The following is a 20094-nucleotide window of genomic DNA, read 5'->3' as shown; positions in this document are numbered from 1 at the left end:
TTTGGGCTGAGACTCTGGGGAATGGAGAGGAAGGGGAGGGGAGAGGGAGAGAGAACAAGCTGGCAGGTGATAGGTGAGACCAGATAAGGGGGAAGGTGGGTGGGGGGGGGAAATGAAGTAAGAAACTGGGTGGAAAAGGTAAATGTCTGAAGAAGGAATCCGATAAGACGGGAGAATGGACCATGGAAGAAAGGGAGGGAGGAGAGGCACCAGAGGGAGGTGAGGAAAGGGTTGAGAGGGGATCCAGAATGGGGAATGGAAAAAGATAGAAAGGGGAGGGGTGAACTTGATCTTCATGCTATCAGGTTAGAGGCTAAACGGATGAAATATGAGGTGCTGCCCCTCCAGCCCGAGCGTGGCCTCATTGTCAGATCTTTCGGGGAAAGACAGGGGAAGCTCGCCCAGTGGCAGCTCTCATATCCGCTAAATACTATTTTAAAAATAAAACTGTACACTATCACAGACCAAGTCCACCCTATGACAAATAGAAAAGACCTTTAAAATATACTGCAAATCTAAAAATGCTTTTAGCAAAGGCAGGTACCAAGAAGAGAGTAAAAAGGTGACATTTATATAGGACTAATTAAGCCTGGATTTCAAGCAGACAGTGGCACTCTGGGTGAGTCAGATACGATAGTTCCTCAGGATGACACCCCCAAGAGGGCAGAATGCATATCACACCATATAAGGCTGACTCCGTTTGATTAGACAGACTACGTAGGTACAGGCTCTATAAACACTCACAACCACCTCCCCTGGAAGGTCTGAACAGATCACAGGCTTTGAACGCTTGTGACAGAAGGCCAGCTCAGGGTGTCAGGGATCAGACAGACCAAAGTGTCTTCTCTGTCCAGCTGTGCCCTCTGAGAACTCGTCCACTTTTTAAAAAAACAGAGAGGTAGAGGGCCGGACAAGGACTGGCTGATGGGAATCACAACAGGAAATCCCTTTTGTCCCAGCCTCTGGGGTGGGGAGGAGGGATGTAGACCTGAGTGCAGCCCCTGGCTCAGCGCCTTCAGAGACCCTGCACCCAGCACAGCTCTGGGTCCATGAGAATCGGTACAGTGGGCTGTGAAGGGCACCTCATCTGAGCTTGCCACTGGCATTTAGGACAGCAATGAAGGTCCTCCAACTCTGTCTGTCCTTACCATCACACTCAGATGCAAAAGGATTCTTCAGTGCTGCTTCCATGACAATTTTGATTTACTAGGCAGGGTTGTTAGCCCTGAGCTGAACCCCCAAACCTGGAGGTCGGGTGGACCTCTCTTAGTCTGGCCTCGACCCTTTGATCTGTTTGACATGGGTGACCCTACCAAGAGCCAAAGCACAAGGCCCTGACTCCAGCCAACACAGCTCTCTGGGTCAGTGAAGCACACAAGCCTCCAAGCCTACCACAAGGTTGTGGTCATCCTGGAGGAGTTTTGGCGTGGGTATTGGACTATTACTGTCAGATGAACCAAGATACAGCATAAAGCTCGTCTTGCACACTGTTCCTACAAATGTGATCTCATTGTATTGAGCTAGAATGAGGTAAAATAATAACAGAATACAGTGTAAAAACATCCAAAGTGTGCAGGATCAATGTACAGTCAGCCCTCCTTGACCACGGGAGATTGGTTCTGAGACCCCCCCCGCGGATACCAAAAAACGCAGATGCTCAAGTCCCTTATTTAACCTGACTTAGTGAGATGGTCTTTAGGACCCAGCGGAACCCCAGACATTATTTAACATGTGTGGTGGACATTAGGACCTGGCGGCGCAGCTCTGAATCCGCAGTGTTTCTGTTCACGAAAATAATCACGATCACGATTGAAAATAAGGTGGAAGTAGTAAAGCGATCGGCAAGAGGTGAAACGCCATCCGTCATTGGAAAAGCGTTAGGCTACTGTTGGTCAACAATCAGAACAATTTTAATGGAGCATGTGAAAGGCCCTGCCCCAATGAAAGCTACAATTATTACTAAGCAACGCAGTGGTTTAATTATTGAAATACGTATGTTTTTTAAGTGTTTTATATGCATAGAAAGGTAAAATATGTACTATATACTAAGAAAAACGTTTGACTAACTGACGCTAAATAATACCAGATGTACCTGTTCTGACGTAAAGATGGACTCAGGAATGGAACTCATTCATAACCTGGGGACTGCCTGTACTTTTAAGTCATTTCTAGATTACTTATAATATCTAATACAATGTAAATGCTATGTAAATAGTTGTTATACCGTATTGTTTAGGGAATAATGACAAGAAAAAAATAGTCTGTACATGCTCAAACAACGAGTGCAGGAGAGAGAACTTATGGGTTTTCCCGATCCACGGTTGGTTGAATCCACGGATAAGGAGGGCGGACTGTATATAATAAAGTGCAAGATCATAACAAGGTAGATTGTGAGGCAAACAGTCGTCCAATCATGTCCATTCAATATTCTGAAAACAGTGAGATAGCAACTCTCATTGAAACCTAGTGCTTCCAGATTTTTGAACCTTCTGCACAAGGTGGAGGGGAAGAGAGAGGAGAGATAATGTCCAGGTTGGGTGAGGTTTTTGAGTGAACATTGAACCCATAAACACTCTACTTTTATTTTCTCTGTGCACTATTTAGTTAATTTCACTTTTTTTAATATCTATACTTTTTACTGTAACTGATGATAATAATATATTGCATTGTATTGTTGCTGCATAACAACAAATTGCACCTGTGATATTAAATCTAATTGTGATTTGCCAGTGATATTAAATTTAACTGTGATTTGCCAGTGATATTAAATCTAATTCTCATTTTGAAGTCTGCACAAAGTCCACAGAAGGGAGGCTGGTTCCAGTGCTGGCTGAGCCGTTTCCACAAATCACTGCGGTTTCTTTTGGTTTGTGTTGTGGACTCGGCTCAGCGCAGTCCTGAGTGTCAGTGTGCAAAGTAGCCAGTCTCCACTTGATCTCAAACAAGAGAAAATCTGCAGACACCAGAAATCCCGAGCTACACGCATCCTCCAACCTAAGTATGGCCTTAACTATGTGGAATCCAACCAAGTCCATCCATGGCCTGCCCCGCTGTCGGGACAAGGCCACACTTAGGTTGGAGGATATGTGTAGCTCGGGATTTATGCTCACACTTTAAGCAGTCCTGGGTAGGTCTGTAATCTAGTGTAGTTGTGTTTTTTTTATGTAGTTCAGTCTAGTTTTTGTACTGTGTCATGTAACACCATGGTCCTGAAAAAGGTTGTCTCATTTTTACTATGTACTGTACATGGCAGTTATGGTCGAAATGACAATAAAGTGACTTGAGGAACAACACCTTATATTCTGTTTGGGTAGCCTCTAACCTGATGGTACGAACATTGAATTCTCTAACTTCCAGTAAATGCCTCCCCCCCCCCCACCTTTGCCATTTCCCATTCCCTTGTCCCTCTCTCATGTTATCTCCTTGCCTGCCCATTGCCTCCCTCTGGTGCTCACCCCTCCCACCTGTTTTCTTTCTTCCATGGCCTTCTGTCTCTTTCACCTGTCAACTTCCTAGCTCTTTGCTGCATCCTTCCCCCTCCAAGTTTCACCCATCGCCTGGTATTTCTCTCTCCTCTCCCCCCACCTTTCAGATCTGTTCCTCAGCTTTTTTTCTCCAGTTCTGCCAAAGGGTTTCGGCCCGTTTATTGCCCTCCATAGATGCTGCCTGGTCTGCTGAGTTCCTCCAACTTTTTGTGTGTGTCGCTCCATTTGATCTCAGTGGGCAATTATTTCAGAATCAGAATCAAGATTAGCATCACTGTCACAGGTAATGAAATCTGTTTTTTGCGGCAGCACTACATTGCAATACATAAAATATACTACAAATTACAATAAGAAAAATATACACTCAATGGCCTCCTGTGCACCTGCTCGTAAGTGCAGCTATCTGATCAGCCAATCATATGGCAACAACTCAACGCACAACAGCATGCAGACATGGTCAGAAAGTTCAGATGTTATTCAGACCAAACACCAGAATGGGGAAGAAATGTGATCTAAGTGACTTTGTCTGTGGAATGATTGTTGGTGCCAGATGGGGTGGTTTGAGTATCTCAGAAACTGCTGATCTCCTGGGATTTTCAAGGACAACAGTTCTTTTTAAAAGAGTTTACAGAAAACGGTGCGAAAATCAAAAAACATCCAGTGTGCAGCAGTTCTGTGAGCGAAAATGCCTTGTTAACGAGAGAGGTCAGAGGAGGTTGGCCAGACTGGTTCAAGCTGACAGGAAGACGACAGTAACTCAAGTAACCACACGTTACAACAGTGGTGTGCAGAAGAGCATCTTTGAATGGACAACATATCGAACCTTAAAGTGGATGGGCTGCAGCAGCAGAAGAACACAAACATACAGGAGGCACCTAATACAGTGGCTACTGAGGATATTCTTTCTAAGTTTCTTTTGGATCCTTTGGTTTTCGTTTCTGTGAATAATATACTCTTCTGCTGTTAGCACTACAGCTGAATTTTATGAATGAGAGTAAGACTCTGGCAGAGAGGATGAATCTATCAGTGGACACTGCTTAGCCACCTGATTGGCTGACAAGATATTTGCATTAACGAGGTGTGCCAAAGAAAGAGGACTCTGAGTGAAGTCCCAAACAGCACCGTTAGCACATAAAGCAGCTCTGATGCTTCCGCACAGAAAGATGTGTTAAAAGCAAGACATGTGCTAGTTGATGGAGCCCTCACACATGCAGTGGTCCTAATGTCATGACCCCAAATCTAAAATCCTTCCAGTTCACTGAAAGCTGGGAAAACTACCTCCTTACCTTGTCTGTCCTGTATAGAGGGGGAAGAAAAAGAACAGTAGAGTGCAGTACAGGCCCTTCAGCCCACAATGTTGTGCTGATTTTTTAATCTGCCAAGATCCATCTAACCCTTCCCTCCTACGTAACCATTTTTCTATCATCCATGCGCCTGTCTACTTGCTCCCCGTTATGCTGCTGGTGTTTAGTGCAGCAATGAAAGTCCTCGATCTCTGGCAGTGTTCAGGGATTCCCTCACTGTGTCAGTTGCTCAGTTTTCACCACTGTCAGTCATGCAAATCCCGGGTGGAGACTCAGGAATACCGTCACACTCAGCTGTAGAAAGATTCTTCATTGCTGTTTCCATAACAGTTTTGTTTGTCTAGTCAGGGTTGTTAGCCCTGGGCTGAACCCCACAAAAGCTGGAGGACCGGTGGACCGCTCTTAGCCTGGCCTCTACCCTTTGACCTGTTTGGCATGGGTGACCCTACCAAGAGCCAAAGCATAAAGCCCCGTCTCCAACCAACATACTCCAGGTCATTGAGGCACACAAGCCTCCAAGCCCAACCAAAAGGTTGTGTGGAGGATGTGCATCTTGAAGGAGTTTCTTAAATACCCCTATTGTACCTGCCTCTACCACCACCCCCAGGAGGGCATTCAACCTCCATCTTTGCAAATACCCCCAAAATACTTTTCTCCTGACTGATTCCTCAGTTTGGATGAACGATAATTGCTGGGACTATCAGCAGGGTCAAAGACAATGTCAAGTTAATTGTGATCTGCATGTACATGTATTGTTAACGTTCCTTTCCGCAAGCCAAGTTGCTCAACCCAGCATGGATGCAAGGAGCCGGCCGGATTCGAACCCAGGACCATTTGCCTCAAAGTCTGGTGCTGATGCCACTACACCACCTGCCGGCTACAAGACCACGTGTGCACAGGTGCCATTTAAAACTTACTTTCTGCAGCATCACCAGCACAGAGCATCCAATAAGAAGGGTTCACAAGAAAAATACAAATCATCTACCTTTTTTTTTTACAAGAAAGAACACAATTAGAACAAATAAAAATCAAAGTCCGTTGGAGGGCAAAGCAATCCATGTGACTACGGTGTGGTTATGCTGATTAGGGTTGTGCCAGTTGGTTCAAGGACTGAATGGTTGTGCAACTTCGGGCTTCTGCCCCAGTACAGGTTTAGACCTGATGAGTGACTGAGAAACATCCCTTTTCACACTTACCAGAGCAGTCCTGAGCAAATTCACCCGCTCGCCCAACTGGGTCAGTGAGTCCTGCTGGCAGCCGTGCTCTCCCGTCACCGCCGTTCCCATGATCCTCTCCCGCGCAACCATCTTCGATCATTGATGAAAGGTCCGGGTCATAAACCAGTTCGGGAACAGAACCCTGTCGTAAACCGAGGCTGTCTACATTGAGCTTCATCTTCCACTTGCTGCTCATTGTCCTCCTTCGTCCCCGCGCAGTCACTTACTCCCTGAACACCATCCACCCCAGCCAGCCTGTATCGGAAAGTCACATAGCACTACAGCACAGAAGCAGACCCTTTGGCCCATCCGGTTGATGCTGAACTGTTATTCTGTCTAGACCAGGCATGGGCAAACTGCGGCCCGCGGGCCATATGCGGCCCGTTAAGCTTTTTAATCCGGCCCGCAGAACTTGATGAAATTATATTAATAAACCTTGTTAACGTTTTTTCCCCGCAATTCTGGCGTTTTCCCAATAGATGACGCACTATATATACATTGACCTTTGTTGAGGTGCAGCGTATTACTCCACATTTGCGCTTTACTCTTTGTTCGGCTCGACCTATTTGTGTGAACAGGCGTTCAGCGTCATGAACATCAACAAAGCCAGCCACAGATCCAAGTTAACTGACCAACACCTCAGATCCATCCTGAGAATCGCCACAACAAAACTAAATCCAGACTTTGATGCGCTGGCTAAAAAGGGAGACCAACAACACTGTTCCCACTGAAATTAAAAATAACTTTCTTCGTTGTGTTCTGTAAAAAATGCATTTTAAAATATTTTTTTCAATAAGCCTTACATGTTACATGTCATTTCTGTTAAGTGATGGACATGAGTAGTGCGCAGGTGCACGTACGTTCTCAAAATAAAAAATGCGCTCCAGATCAAATAACGTGCTCCGCATACTGGCGCGCTGTCATTGTTCTGTCTTTGTGCTGGTCGTTGTTGAGTTTTGGCACAGGGGACAATTGAATAAGAAGGAGCAGGACAAGTAGACCTGCATCTCCTACCGTTTTTGAAATAAAGACAGTCAGGAGGAGAGTGATGATGATAATATCTTGAAGGATAACAGAATTTTCAGTGCTTTAAAATAATAACTGTTACTATTATAAAAAGCTGTATTTTATTCATTTAATTTTCAGTGTTTTAAAAATCATTTCAATAAATAGCTAAATACCATGGGACTTCAAAGACAGATATTTTGTTGTAATGCAATTGTTCATTTTCAATTGAAATTAAAGCACATGTTTGCTACATATCCCATGATATTTTATTTTCTCTTATGAGGTGTATTACCAAAACACTCCATCCATCTGCTCCTGGTCCGGCCCCCTGTCAAATTTTAGAACCCTTTGTGGCCCACAAGTCAAAAAGTTTGCCCATCAATGGCCTAGACCCATTGATCCACACCTGGAGCACACACCCCCACGCATGAACTTATCCAAACTTCTCTTGAATGTTGCAATCGAATTTACATTAGACAAATTGGAAATCTTGGCAAAACAGTGGCAGATGGAATACAGTGTTGGGAAATGTATGATAATGCACTTTGGTAAAAGGAACAATAGTGTGGACTATTACCTAAATGGGAAGATTCAAACATCAGAGGTTCAGAGGGACTAAGGGATCCTTGTGCAAGACTCCAAGAAGGTTAACTTACAGGTTAAGACTGTGGTAAAGAAGGCAAATGCAGTGTTGGCATATATTTCAAGGGGAAAAGAATATAAAAGCAAGTAGATAATGCCGAGTCTTTATCAGACACTAATCAGGCCACACTTGGAGTATTGTCGACAGTTTTGGGCTCCGTGTCTCAGAAAGGATGTGTTGTCATTGGAGAGAGTCCAGAGGAGGTTCACGGAGATGGTTCCAGGAATGAAGGGGTTAATATATGGGGAACGTTTGGCAGCTTTGGGCCTGTACTCACAGGAATTTAGAAGAATGCTGGGGGGGGGGGGGGAGGATCTCATTGAAACCTATTGAATGTAGATAGGGTGAATATGGAGAGAATGTTTTCTTTGGTGGGGGTATCCAGAACTAGAGAGGACAGCCCCATAAATGAGGGGTGATCTTTTAGAACAGAAGTAAGGTGGAATATTTTTAGCCAAAGAACAGTGAATCTGTGAAATGCTCTGCTACAGACTGTGCTGGAGGCCAAGGCATACGAGGTGGGTATACGAGGTGTACCCTCCTATTTAAGGTGGAAATTGATAGTTACCTGATCAGTCGGGGCATCAAAGGATATGACGAGAAAGCAGGTGTATGGAGTTGAGTGGGATCTGGGATCAGAATGGCGGAGCAGACTCGATGGGCTGAATTCTGCTCCTATGTCTAATGGTCTTTCAGTCTAAATTTTCTCTGCACTCTTTCAAACTTATTCAATCTTATTCCTGCAGGTAGGTGAGCAAAGCTGCACATAATACTCCAAATTAGGTCTCACCAACGCCTTAGGCAATTTCAACATAACATCCCAACTCATGTACTCATACGAAAGCCAGTATACCAAAATCTCTCTTCACGACTCCATCTACCTTTGACGCTTCTTTCAAGGAATTATGGATTTGTATTCCTAGATCCCTCTGTTCTTCCACACTCCTCAGTGCCTGGCCATTCACTGTGTAAGTCCTACCTTGGTAACACATGTCTGTATTAAATTCCATCTGCCAATTTTCAGCCCATTTTCCCAGCTGGTGTGATTACGGCATGTAATTCAAGGAACAACCAGGGATGGTGGTTCTGATATCCCTCCTCTTATTACCATGCCACAGAGTTGATGGTCACCTCCAGCACCAACCCTTACCTGCCGACTTTGGGCTGAATTTCTCCCTGTGGGCAGCACAGACAGCCAGCAGCCGATAGCCAAGCTCCAAGTCAAAGCCTTGTTGGGTCGACACATGGCTTACAACCTGCAGCAAAGAAAAGGAGCAAAATCAACAAGCAACAAGCGATTTCTGCACCACAAGCGCTAGTCTCCCCACCATCAAGGACATCTGATGCCTCAATAAGGTGACATCTGTCATGCTCTCTTCTCATTAGGTGGTGAGGCAGAGATACGTCTCTACCAAAGGAGGTGTAAGGTGCTCCTCCCTCCGCTAGCCTGCAGGTCACCCTTGGGCAAGGTGTAGCACCTGCTTAGCCCCCAATCAGGGTCAGGTGAAGCCATGGGAGCAGGTGGTGGATGGTCGTACGAGCAGCTGGTACAGATCACAAGTCCTGGTTATGTGACCACTGACGCCGGGCAGACAATCTCTGAAGGGTATTGATAATGGCTGGGCTCACCCGTCTTGTAAAGACACTGCCCAGAAGAAGGCAATGGTAAACCACTTCTGTAGAAAATTTGCCGAGAACAATCATGGTCAAAGACCATGATCGCCCAGGTCATACAACACAGCATATAATGATGATGATCATCAGGGAAAAGGCACAGGAGCCTGAAGACACACAGTGAACATTTTAGTGACAGATTCTTCCCCTCTGCCATCGGGTTTCTGAACAGTCCATGAATCCATAATCCTACCTCACTATTTTGCTTTATTTTTGCACTATTATTTATTATTGTAACTTACAGTGATTTTTTTTGTGTTTCACACTGTACTGTTGCTGCAAAACAGCAGATTTCATGATGCATGTTGATGTTCATAAATCTGATTCTGATTAGAAAGGATGGGCTTGTTTTATTTAGAGAGAAACTCGACAGACCTCGGAGGAACTCAGCAGGTCGGGCAGCATCTGTGGATGGAAGTGGACAGTTTGTGTCGAGGCCTTCACCTGAACTGAAACAGAGAGGTGGGATAATTACAAAAAAGGCGAAAGGGAGGGGTCGGGTGAGGCCGTGGACGGACACGTGAGACTCAGGAGGTGGTAATGCTGCCAGAGGCTGGGAGGAGATAGGGTTGAAACCGATGGAACATATTAGGAGAGGAAGGCGGACCATGGGATAAAGGGAGGGAGGTGGGGAGGGGAACCGGTGGGGAGAGTGATGGGCAGATAGAAAGGGGGCAGAAGGGGAAACAGGCATGGAAATGGGGGGGGGGGCAGGCCAGGTAGATCAGAAAGGGCTAGAGAAATGATGGAGATGGGAGCAGTTACCAGAAGTCAGAGAGTTCATACTGCCAGCTGTGGGCCACCCAGGGTGGCATGGTAGCGTCATTGTTAGCACAACACTTTACAGTACAGCTAACCCAGGTTCAATTCCTGCCCCTCCCTGTAAGGCGTTTGTACGTTCTCACTGGAATTTAGAAGATTGAGGGGGGATCTTATTGAAACGCATATAATTCTAAAGGGATTGGACAGGCTAGATGCAGGAAGATTGTTCCCGATGTTGGGGAAGTCCAGAACGAGGGGTCACAGTTTAAAGATAAAGGGGAAGCCTTTTAGGACCGAGATGAGGAGAAACTTTTTCACACAGAGAGTGGTGAATCTGTGGAATTCTCTGCCACAGGAAACGGTTGCGGCTGGTTCATTGGCTATATTTAAGAGGAAGTTAGATATGGCCCTTGTGGCTAAAGGGATCAGGGGGTATGGAGAGAAAGCAGGTACAGGGTTCTGAGTTGGATGATCAGCCATGATCATACTGAATGGCGGTGCAGGCTTGAAGGGCTGAATGGCCTACTCCTGCACCTATTTTCTATGTTTCTATGTTCTCCACGTGACCGCGTGGGTTTCCTTCGGGTGCTCCGGTTTCCTCCAGGTGCTCCAGTTCCCTCCCACAGTCCAAAGACGTATCGATTGGAAGGTTAATTGGTATTTGTAGATTATCCTGAGATTAGACTAGGGTTAAAATCGGGGAATTGCTGTGCAGCATGACGCAAGGGGCCCAATTCCATGCTGTTTCAATCAATCAATCAATATATATGTGCCTCCTCTAGGTTGAGTTTAGCCTCAACCGAGGAGCAATGGAGACCAAGGTGGGATTGGTCAATGTGGGAACAGGAGAGATAATTGTCTGATCAACAGGATTGGTAGACGTTGTGTTTCTACGTTTCTCATTGGCGAGGAGAACGTGCCAGTCCTCAGTCCTCACTGAGGGGTCAGCACTGGAAAGGGTGAACAGCTTCAATTTCCTGGACGTCAACATCTCACCGAGGATCTATCCTCGGCCCAATCACAAAGGAGACGTGCCAGCAGCTCTGTTTTTTTTTAGGGTTTCGAGGAGATTTGGTACGTCACCAAAGACTCCATAAATTTCTACAGATGTACCGTGGAGAGCAACTCCGATTGTTTGGATCAGCATCTGGTATGGAGGCGCCAGTGCCCGGGGTTAAAAGAGGCTGCAGAAGATTGTAAACTCAGCCAGAATCATCAAGGGCAACAAACCTCCCCACTATCAGGGACATCTCCAAAAGATGGCGACTCCATCATTAAGGACCCTCACCACCCACGACAAGCCCTCTTCGTGTGGGGGGGGGGGGGAGGTACAGGAGCCTGAAGACCCACACTCAAACTTTCAAGAACTGCTTCTTCCTCTCCGCCATCAGATTTCTGAATGGTCGGTGACCACGTGACAGCGTCATTCCTTTTTCTTGCAGGATTTATTTATAGATTTCATGCCACAAGACAACAGATTTCGTATCACATGTCAGTGATAATAAACCTGATTCTGATCAGTCATGTGTGTTTTCAAAGAACAGGGAAAGAATTCTAGTTTCTCTTCCGGTCATGATGAATGGTCTCAGCATGAAACGCTGACCCTTTATTTCTCTCCATAGATGCTGCCTGACCTGCTGAGATCCTCCAGCATTCTGTGTGTTGCGGGGTGGGGGGGGGGGGGGAAGAGGAATGCATGCGGTGTTAGTTAAATGGGCTTCCAGGAAGAGGTTAACAAAGTCCACCAGAAGGAATGGACCTGGGCACCAGGTTGCCTGAAGGTCAGAAGACAGAGAGTGAAGATAACAACGTTAGCTGAATGCGACTCACTTAGTTACTCTGCTGGGACCGCAACTAATCACCGTATTTATCAATGACTCACAGGCTGGAGTAGGAAGCCACATCATCAGTCTGCCAATGACACAAGGCTAGGCAACACTGTAAGCAGTGGGACACAAGCATCATATTACAGAGGCATATTAATAGATTGAAAGAGGGTAAAACGGATGAGATCAATGCTGGACTGAACATGGAAGGACTGCAAAGGTTTTGAAAAGCTGAAAGCGAGGAAGATCCCGAAGGAGTAGAGATTTACTGAACACAACAGATTCAGCAGGTGCTGACAATCCACAGCATAACACACACAAAACAGTGTCAGTCGAAACTGTTCAGGCACCCTGAAATAGTAGGCAGAGCTAAGACTGCTCCGTGGCTGCCTCTTTGAGTTAATCTGCGGAAACAGCTTTAATTCCTCTCTTGAGTGTCTCCTTCTTCCCTTTTCAAGGTGGCTGGGGTTCTATCAAGGCCCTGGTGTCCGTGGTTTTTTCTTTATGGCGGGTGAGTTCCCACTCCTGGAGCTCGCCAGCTGACTGCTTTCTGACATTCTCCAGACACAGCTTGGAAGATGGCGCCTCTGGGGTGCGACCCTATGGTCGCCCGATTCCATGTCGGTCTTGCTGACCGAGGTGTCGCGGGAGAAGGAACATCAGGATTTCGCTGCGGCGGGTGTATGGTTGGAGGTCTCTGTAGTCGAGCGGTCACACTCACTCTCGCTTTCTCTCGATGGTGGCGAGTTTGCTGCCTATTCTCCAGTCGGAGAATCTCGGAATAAAAAGCGAGGTGGCCGACTGCAACGTTGTCGCGGCAACCGTCAGTCTCCCCTTTCACTGTGAAATGGGTGACATCTCTCTGTCCCTCGTTAGTAAAAAAGAAAGGGAGCCTTTGGCTTGTCAAACCTTCGGGCAAACAATAGTTTTTAGTGCAGATCATGGTCTCTCTTTGGCGCTTTGCTGTTGCTTGGTGGCTGGAGGTTGCCAACGGTTTCTGCTGAAGTGGGCGGGAGGAGGTTGATGCGTGTTGTGTGTGGGGGGGGGGTACTTTGAGGTTCTAACGTGTTTCTGTCATTCATTCTTATGGAGTCCTGTTCCCCGGGCGGATGGCTGTGAAGACTAAGTGTTTCGGGTTGCATACTGTACACATTCTTTATTGTAAGCAGGAAAGAGAAAACAAACAACACATAGGAAATGCTGGGGGATCTCAGCAGGGCAGGCAGCATCTTTGTGGAGGGGAAATTTGGTTCAGGTTTGGTAACTGAAGTTGGCATTGTATCCACGGGACGGGAGTACAAACCACTGACACAGAATTAAGACAGAAACTGAAATAGAAACCGCAACTCCCCCCCCCCCCATTTTTAAACCGGCTCTTTCCTGCCGGGTCTAATCCCAACCCTCAAATGTCAATGGCCCATGTCCTTCCTGCTGTCCGACTGGCTGAGTCGTGCCAGATTTTCTAGAGCACTAGGTACTAAGACAGCTGATCACCTTCAGCTGGAGATCAATTGACTCCATGGGATGTGGGCAAGCTTTATAGATCAGCTACATTCCTATTGAATGGTGAAACAGGTTCAATGGCCTACTCCCGGTCAAACGTTTTCTCAATGTGGGCTGGGACTCCCTGGCTTTGTAGCAGCTGGGGAAAGAGGATGTCTGCACCCTAATTCCAGCAAGGTTTCGGTGGTCAGGAAACAGAACTGCACAGACCACAACAGCAGGCTCCTGCTTGCTGTAACCCCCACTGCCGCCCAGACACCGGCACGGAGAGGGCAGGAAAAGCCACAGACGAGGCAGGAAAAGCCACAGAGCGACAAGCCCAGTCGTGGTTTGGGAACCAAAATAGAAAATGGAACAAGCACACAACTGGGTCACTGGGTTCACTTTCGGGACCTTTCGTCTGTAACCAGAAAAGAGAAAAAAACTAAGAACGACGCACACATGACACTGGAGGAGCTCAGCAGGTCAGGCAGCATCTCCAAAGGGTAAGATGGTGGTAGGCTGGGAGCACGTGCAGATGCAGGGGCCTCTGGGGGCCAAACAAAGGCACTCTTTTCTTTGTGAAATGTGTTTTTTTTAGATCATAGGTCCAATAACAATGAGTATAGCAGGGCCACTGCATCAGTGAGCTTCTCGTTGTTTGGAGTAGCTGGCCAGCGATTCAGAAAAGGGGAGGGAGGCTGGCCGACCGTCGGGCCCCAATGGGAGAGTCAGGTCTCCAAGCTGCGAGAGGAGCCGGTTTGGGTTTGGAAGAGCTAACGCGGGTGCGGGCCGTGTTGCTGCCTACTAAAAGCACTGGAGTTGGAGCGCGAAGGCAGCGTGCAGGGAAACCGTGAGTGACAGTCATGGGCAATTTTATTGCAATTGCAAGACCCTGTTGGACACTGATTGCTGCAGGCCTGTTTCCCTCGTTTGGTCGGGAGACACAAGGCAAGGCAGCAGTGTCACCTCGGTTGTAATAAGGACCAAGCCTCAAGCTGCGGGCTCGCCTGCTGCCGCAGTGCAGGTGAGTAGGAGATGCCGGAGGCGGTGTAGCCTGGCATCCGTACTCAGCTTAGAGGTGGCCTCTCCCATCAGTGCTGCCCACCTGTGTGTAGATCTGTGGAATTACAAGCTGGACTCCTGGGAAACATCAATTTCAGGGACTTTTTGCTCAGGGTCTTGGACTAAGAGAATGTGTTTTCTTCTGTGATTATGTTCTTTTTTTCCTCTCTTGTTATTTTGAATGCACGTATATGTTTTTGCACCTTGGCACCAGATGAATGCGGTCTCGTCTGAATGATGATTAAACTTAATTTGATTTTAAGAGGAATGAAATTTGATGTTTTAGACCGAGGAAGTTTATTGGGACTGAAAAGGAAGGGAGAAGAAGCCAAAATAAGGAGATGGAGGGGGAGGAGGCACAGGAGATTACTACCATCAGACAGGAGGAGATTATTACTATCAGAGAGAAGCAAATTACTCCCATCACAGAGAAGGAGATTACTACCATTGAGGAGATTACTATACCGTCAGAGAGAAGATTACTACCATCAGAGAGAAGATTACTACCATCACAGAGGAGATTACTACCATCAGAGAAAGATACAGGAGATTACTACCATCAGAGAGGATGTACAGGAGATTACTACCATCAGAGAGGAAGTACAGGAGATTACTACCATCAGAGAGGATGTACAGGAGATTACTACCATCAGAGAGGAAGTACAGGAGATTACTACCATCAGAGAGGAAGTATAGGAGATTACTACCATCAGAGAGGATGTACAGGAGATTATTACCATCAGAGAGGATGTACAGGAGATTATTACCATCAGAGAGGAAGTACAGGAGATTACTACCATCAGAGAGGATGTACAGGAGATTATTACCATCAGAGAGGATGTACAGGAGATTACTACCATCAGAGAGGAAGTACAGGAGATTACTACCATCAGAGAGGAAGTACAGGAGATTACTACCATCAGAGAGGAAGTATAGGAGATTACTACCATCAGAGAGGATGTACAGGAGATTATTACCATCAGAGAGGATGTACAGGAGATTATTACCATCAGAGAGGAAGTACAGGAGATTACTACCATCAGAGAGGATGTACAGGAGATTACTACCATCAGAGAGGATGTACAGGAGATTACTACCATCAGAGAGGAAGTACAGGAGATTACTACCATCAGAGAGGAAGTACAGGAGATTACTACCATCAGAGAGGATGTACAGGAGATTACTACCATCAGAGAGGATGTACAGGAGATTACTACCATCAGAGAGGAAGTACAGGAGATTACTACCATCAGAGAGGAAGTACAGGAGATTACTACCATCAGAGAGGATGTACAGGAGATTACTACCATCAGAGAGGATGTACAGGAGATTACTACCATCAGAGAGGATGTACAGGAGATTACTACCATCAGAGAGGAGGAGCTCTGGAGGAACTCAGTAAGTCAGGCATCCATGGAGAGGAATAATGAGCTGACATTTTGGGCCAAGACCCTTCATCTTCCCCCTTCCTTTCCAGTCCTGATGAAGAAACCACCCTGCCGTGACCACAAGATATAGGAGCAGAACTAGGCCATTTGGCCCATCGAGTTTGCTCCACCATTCTGTCATGACTGATTTATCTTCCTTCTCAACCTTATTCTCCTGTCTTCTCGCTGTGATTTTTGACGCCCTGACTAATCAAGAAACTACCAACCTCTGCTTTAAATATATCCAAGGACCCGCCCTCCATAGCCGTCTGTGGCAATGAATGAATTAGCTAAATGCTATCCAGTTGTGGATCAGGGGACGTACCGACAAACATCCCATCAGACTCTGCTCGAAGGTCCTCTGGAACGCACGAGGATCTTCACACCAGTCCAGAAGCTCCCGAGCTGCCGTCTGGAAGCTGCCTGGGCTTTGTAGATGCTGTGGAACAGAGGGAGATCACATCAGGAGATTCAGGTTCATTTATTTATTACACTTTCAGAGAAGTGCATCGTTTTGCATCAACAACCAGGATGTGCTGGGTGGCGAGGGGACAGGGGTAATTGTTCACACATTCCGTCACCAAGATAGTACCTCACGATGCTCAGAACAACACAAGCATCAACAACAACAAAAACAAACTAAACAACAATAAAACAAGACAAATAAAAACACACACACACACATACACACAACCCTGGGGTACAGCACCTCCGGGCCTATGTCCTCGACCCCAGACTCAGAGACTCATGGATATTGGGCCAACCATGTTCAGTTTCTAGAATAGCACAGCCAGCAATCCCTCTGGTTTCTGGAACACACGGCCAGCAATCCCTCTGGTTTCTAGAACACACAGCCAGCAATCCCTCTGGTTTCTAGAACACACGGCCAGCAATCCCTCTGGTTTCTGGAACACACAGCCAGCAATCCCTCTGGTTTCTGGAACACACGGCCAGCAATCCCTCTGGTTTCTAGAACACACGGCCAGCAATCCCTCTGGTTTCTGGAACACACGGCCAGCAATCCCTCTGGTTTCTGGAACACACGGCCAGCAATCCCTCTGGTTTCTGGAACACACAGCCAGCAATCCCTCTGGGCCCAGATCATTTTCGTATCCAATCCCCAACAGAGAGTTCAGACAGAACTTAATTGTTCCTCCTGGGAAAGGCTGAGAAATAAGTTCTCCTTAACACTGAGCAAATCAGAGGCTTATTCCTGGCTTTTCATTATCTATACAACACAGCAAAAAAAAAAATCCTTAAAACAAGATTTATTCGCTGCTGTAAATTAAACAGAATTATAAGCGTTGCACCTGCACTCTGGGAGGGAAGGGGGAAGAGAGGGGGGAGAGGGGGTTGGGAGAGAGGGGGGGTTGGGAGTGAGAGGGGGTGGGGGGTGGGAGAGAGAGGGGGTGGGAGAGAGAGGGGGTGGGAGAGAGAGGGGGTGGGAGAGAGAGGGGGTGGGAGAGAGAGGGGTGGGAGAGAGAGGGGTGGGAGAGAGAGGGGGTGGGAGAGAGAGGGGGTGGGAGAGAGAGGGGGTGGGAGAGAGAGAGAGGGTGGGAGAGAGAGAGAGGGTGGGAGAGAGAGAGAGGGTGGGAGAGAGAGAGGAAGGGAGAGGGGGTGGGGGGAGAGGGGGGTGGGAGAGAGAGGGGGTGGGAGAGAGGGGGGGTGGGAGAGAGAGGGGGGTGGGAGAGAGAGGGGGTGGGAGAGAGAGGGGGTGGGAGAGAGAGGGGGTGGGAGAGAGGGGGTGGGAGAGAGGGGGTGGGAGAGAGGGGGTGGGAGAGAGAGGGGGGTGGGAGAGAGAGGGGGTGGGAGAGAGAGGGGGTGGGAGAGAGGGGGTGGGAGAGAGGGGGTGGGAGAGAGAGGGGGTGGGAGAGAGAGGGGGTGGGAGAGAGAGGGGGTGGAGAGAGAGGGGGTGGGAGAGAGAGGGGGTGGGAGAGAGAGGGGGTGGGAGAGAGAGGGGGTGGGAGAGAGAGGGGGTGGGAGAGAGAGGGGGTGGGAGAGAGAGGGGGTGGAAGAGAGAGGGGTGGGAGAGAGAGGGGGTGGGAGAGAGAGGAGGTGGGAGAGAGAGAGGGGTGGGAGAGAGAGGGGGGTGGGAGAGAGAGGGGGTGGGAGAGAGAGGGGGTGGGAGAGAGAGGGGGTGGGAGAGAGAGGGGGTGGGAGAGAGAGGGGGTGGGAGAGAGAGGGGGTGGGAGAGAGAGGGGGTGGGAGAGAGGGGGTGGGAGAGAGGGGGGTGGGAGAGAGGGGGTGGGAGAGAGGGGGGTGGGAGAGAGGGGGTGGGGGAGAGGGGTGGGAGAGAGGGGGTGGGAGAGAGGGGGTGGGAGAGAGGGGGTGGGAGAGAGGGGGTGGGAGAGAGGGGGTGGGAGAGAGGGGGTGGGAGAGAGGGGGTGGGAGAGAGGGGGGTGGGAGAGGGGGGTGGGAGAGAGGGGGTGGGAGAGAGGGGGTGGGAGAGAGGGGGTGGGAGTGAGGGGGTGGGAGAGAGGGGGTGGGAGAGAGGGGGTGGGAGAGGGGGGTGGGAGAGAGGGGGTGGGAGAGAGGGGGTGGGAGAGAGAGGGGTGGGAGAGAGAGGGGTGGGAGAGAGAGGGGTGGGGAGAGAGGGGTGGGAGTGAGAGGGGTGGGAGAGAGGGGGTGGGAGAGAGAGAGGGGGGTGGGAGGAGAGAGAGGGGTGGGGAGAGAGTGGGGTGGGTGAGAGGGGGTGGGAGAGAGGGGGGTGGGAGAGAGAGGGGTGGGAGGAGAGGGGTGGGGGAGGAGAGGGGGTGGGGGAGAGAGGGGTTGGGGGGAGAGGGGTTGGGGGGAGAGGGGGGTGGGGGGGAGTGTGGGGGGGAGACGGGGTGGGGGAGACGGGGTGGGGGAGACGGGGTGGGGGAGACGGGGTGGGAGAGAGAGGGGGGTGGGAGAGAGAGGGGGTGGGGGTGCGAGGGGGTGGGGGAGAGAGGGGGTGGGGGAGAGAGGGGGTGGGGGAGAGAGGGGGTGGTGGGGAGACGGGGTGGGGGGAGACGGGGTGGGGGGAGACGGGGTGGGGGGAGACGGGGTGGGAGAGAGAGGGGGGTGGGAGAGAGAGGGGGTGGGAGAGAGAGGGGGTGGGAGAGAGAGGGGGTGGGAGAGAGAGGGGGTGGGGGAGCGAGGGGGTGGGGGAGAGAGGGGGTGGGGAGAGAGGGGGTGGGGAGAGAGGGGGTGGGGGGGGAGATGGGGTGGGGGGAGACGGGGTGGGGGGAGACGGGGTGGGGGAGACGGGGTGGGAGAGAGAGGGGGTGGGTGGGGAGTGAGAGGGGAGGAGAGAGGGGGTGGGAGAGAGAGGGGGTGGGAGAGAGAGGGGGTGGGAGAGAGAGGGGGTGGGGGGAGACGGGGTGGGGGGAGACGGGGTGGGGGGGAGACGGGGTGGGGAGAGGGGGGAGATGACCAACATGCTCTGGCCCTCTTTTCCCAGACTGCTGATAACAGACATTACATTCAAATTCCATTGCTTGAACCAACCACTCAGAGAGCCCCATTCAGGTAACTCACTGGCAAACACACTGAACATTTACATGCAGAAAGGTGATGATATAAAATGCAAACAAGCATTAGTAAGTTAAACTATAAGGAAAATTACAATTATCCAGTCCAATCCAACACACAGTTTCTGCCACCCACTCACTCCCACACCCGGAGTAATTTACCTCACCAAGTAACCTACCAACTGGAACACCTTTGGGACCTGGGGAAAAACCGGAGCACCCAGGGGAACCCACTGGATGACAGGGAGAACATGTTGACTCCACACAGGAGAGCGTGGTAAGTCGTGATTGAACGTTGTCTGCTGGTGCCATGAGATGGTGGTCTCCGCGACCCACTCCACTGAGTGTTTCCAGCACTTTCCACTTCCACGTCAGAAAGGAAGGGCCAATCAGAATTAGAACCAGGTTTCTCTCACCGGCACACAGGCCGTGAAATTTGCTGCTTCACGTCAGCAGTACAGTACATAACGTTAAAAAGTACTTTGTTACAGAAAACGTGCAGAGTGTCAGAGCAATGTTGTGTTCATGGTTTCACGGACCGTTCAGTAATCTGACGATGGAAGGGAAGGAGCCGTTTCTGCATTGTTCAGTGCGGGTCATCAGACTCCCTGACGTAGTACTGAGGGATGGGCAATATCCTTCACAATGGATGTCACCTTCTCGTCCTCAACGGTGAGGACGGTTGTGCCCGTGATGGAGCTGTCTGG

At 49.1% G+C, this 20094-nt stretch overlaps 1 protein-coding gene across 1 annotated transcript in view; it reads right to left on the bottom strand.

Moving 5' to 3' along the window:
* The window catches only part of LOC132391065 (zinc finger MIZ domain-containing protein 1-like), a 258401-nt gene that overhangs the window by 163884 nt on the left and 74423 nt on the right, over positions 1-20094 (bottom strand). The window contains exons 3-4 of the mRNA XM_059963774.1: positions 16219-16332; positions 8808-8913 (exon numbers count right to left, since the gene is read on the bottom strand). Of these exons, the coding sequence (XP_059819757.1) occupies positions 8808-8913; positions 16219-16332 (220 nt within the window). The remainder of the gene's footprint in view (positions 1-8807; positions 8914-16218; positions 16333-20094) is intronic.

This window comes from Hypanus sabinus, chromosome 1 (genome assembly GCF_030144855.1).
Source record: "Hypanus sabinus isolate sHypSab1 chromosome 1, sHypSab1.hap1, whole genome shotgun sequence".
Lineage (NCBI taxonomy): Eukaryota > Metazoa > Chordata > Chondrichthyes > Myliobatiformes > Dasyatidae > Hypanus > Hypanus sabinus.
This window is presented reverse-complemented; position numbering and strand designations above follow the sequence as displayed.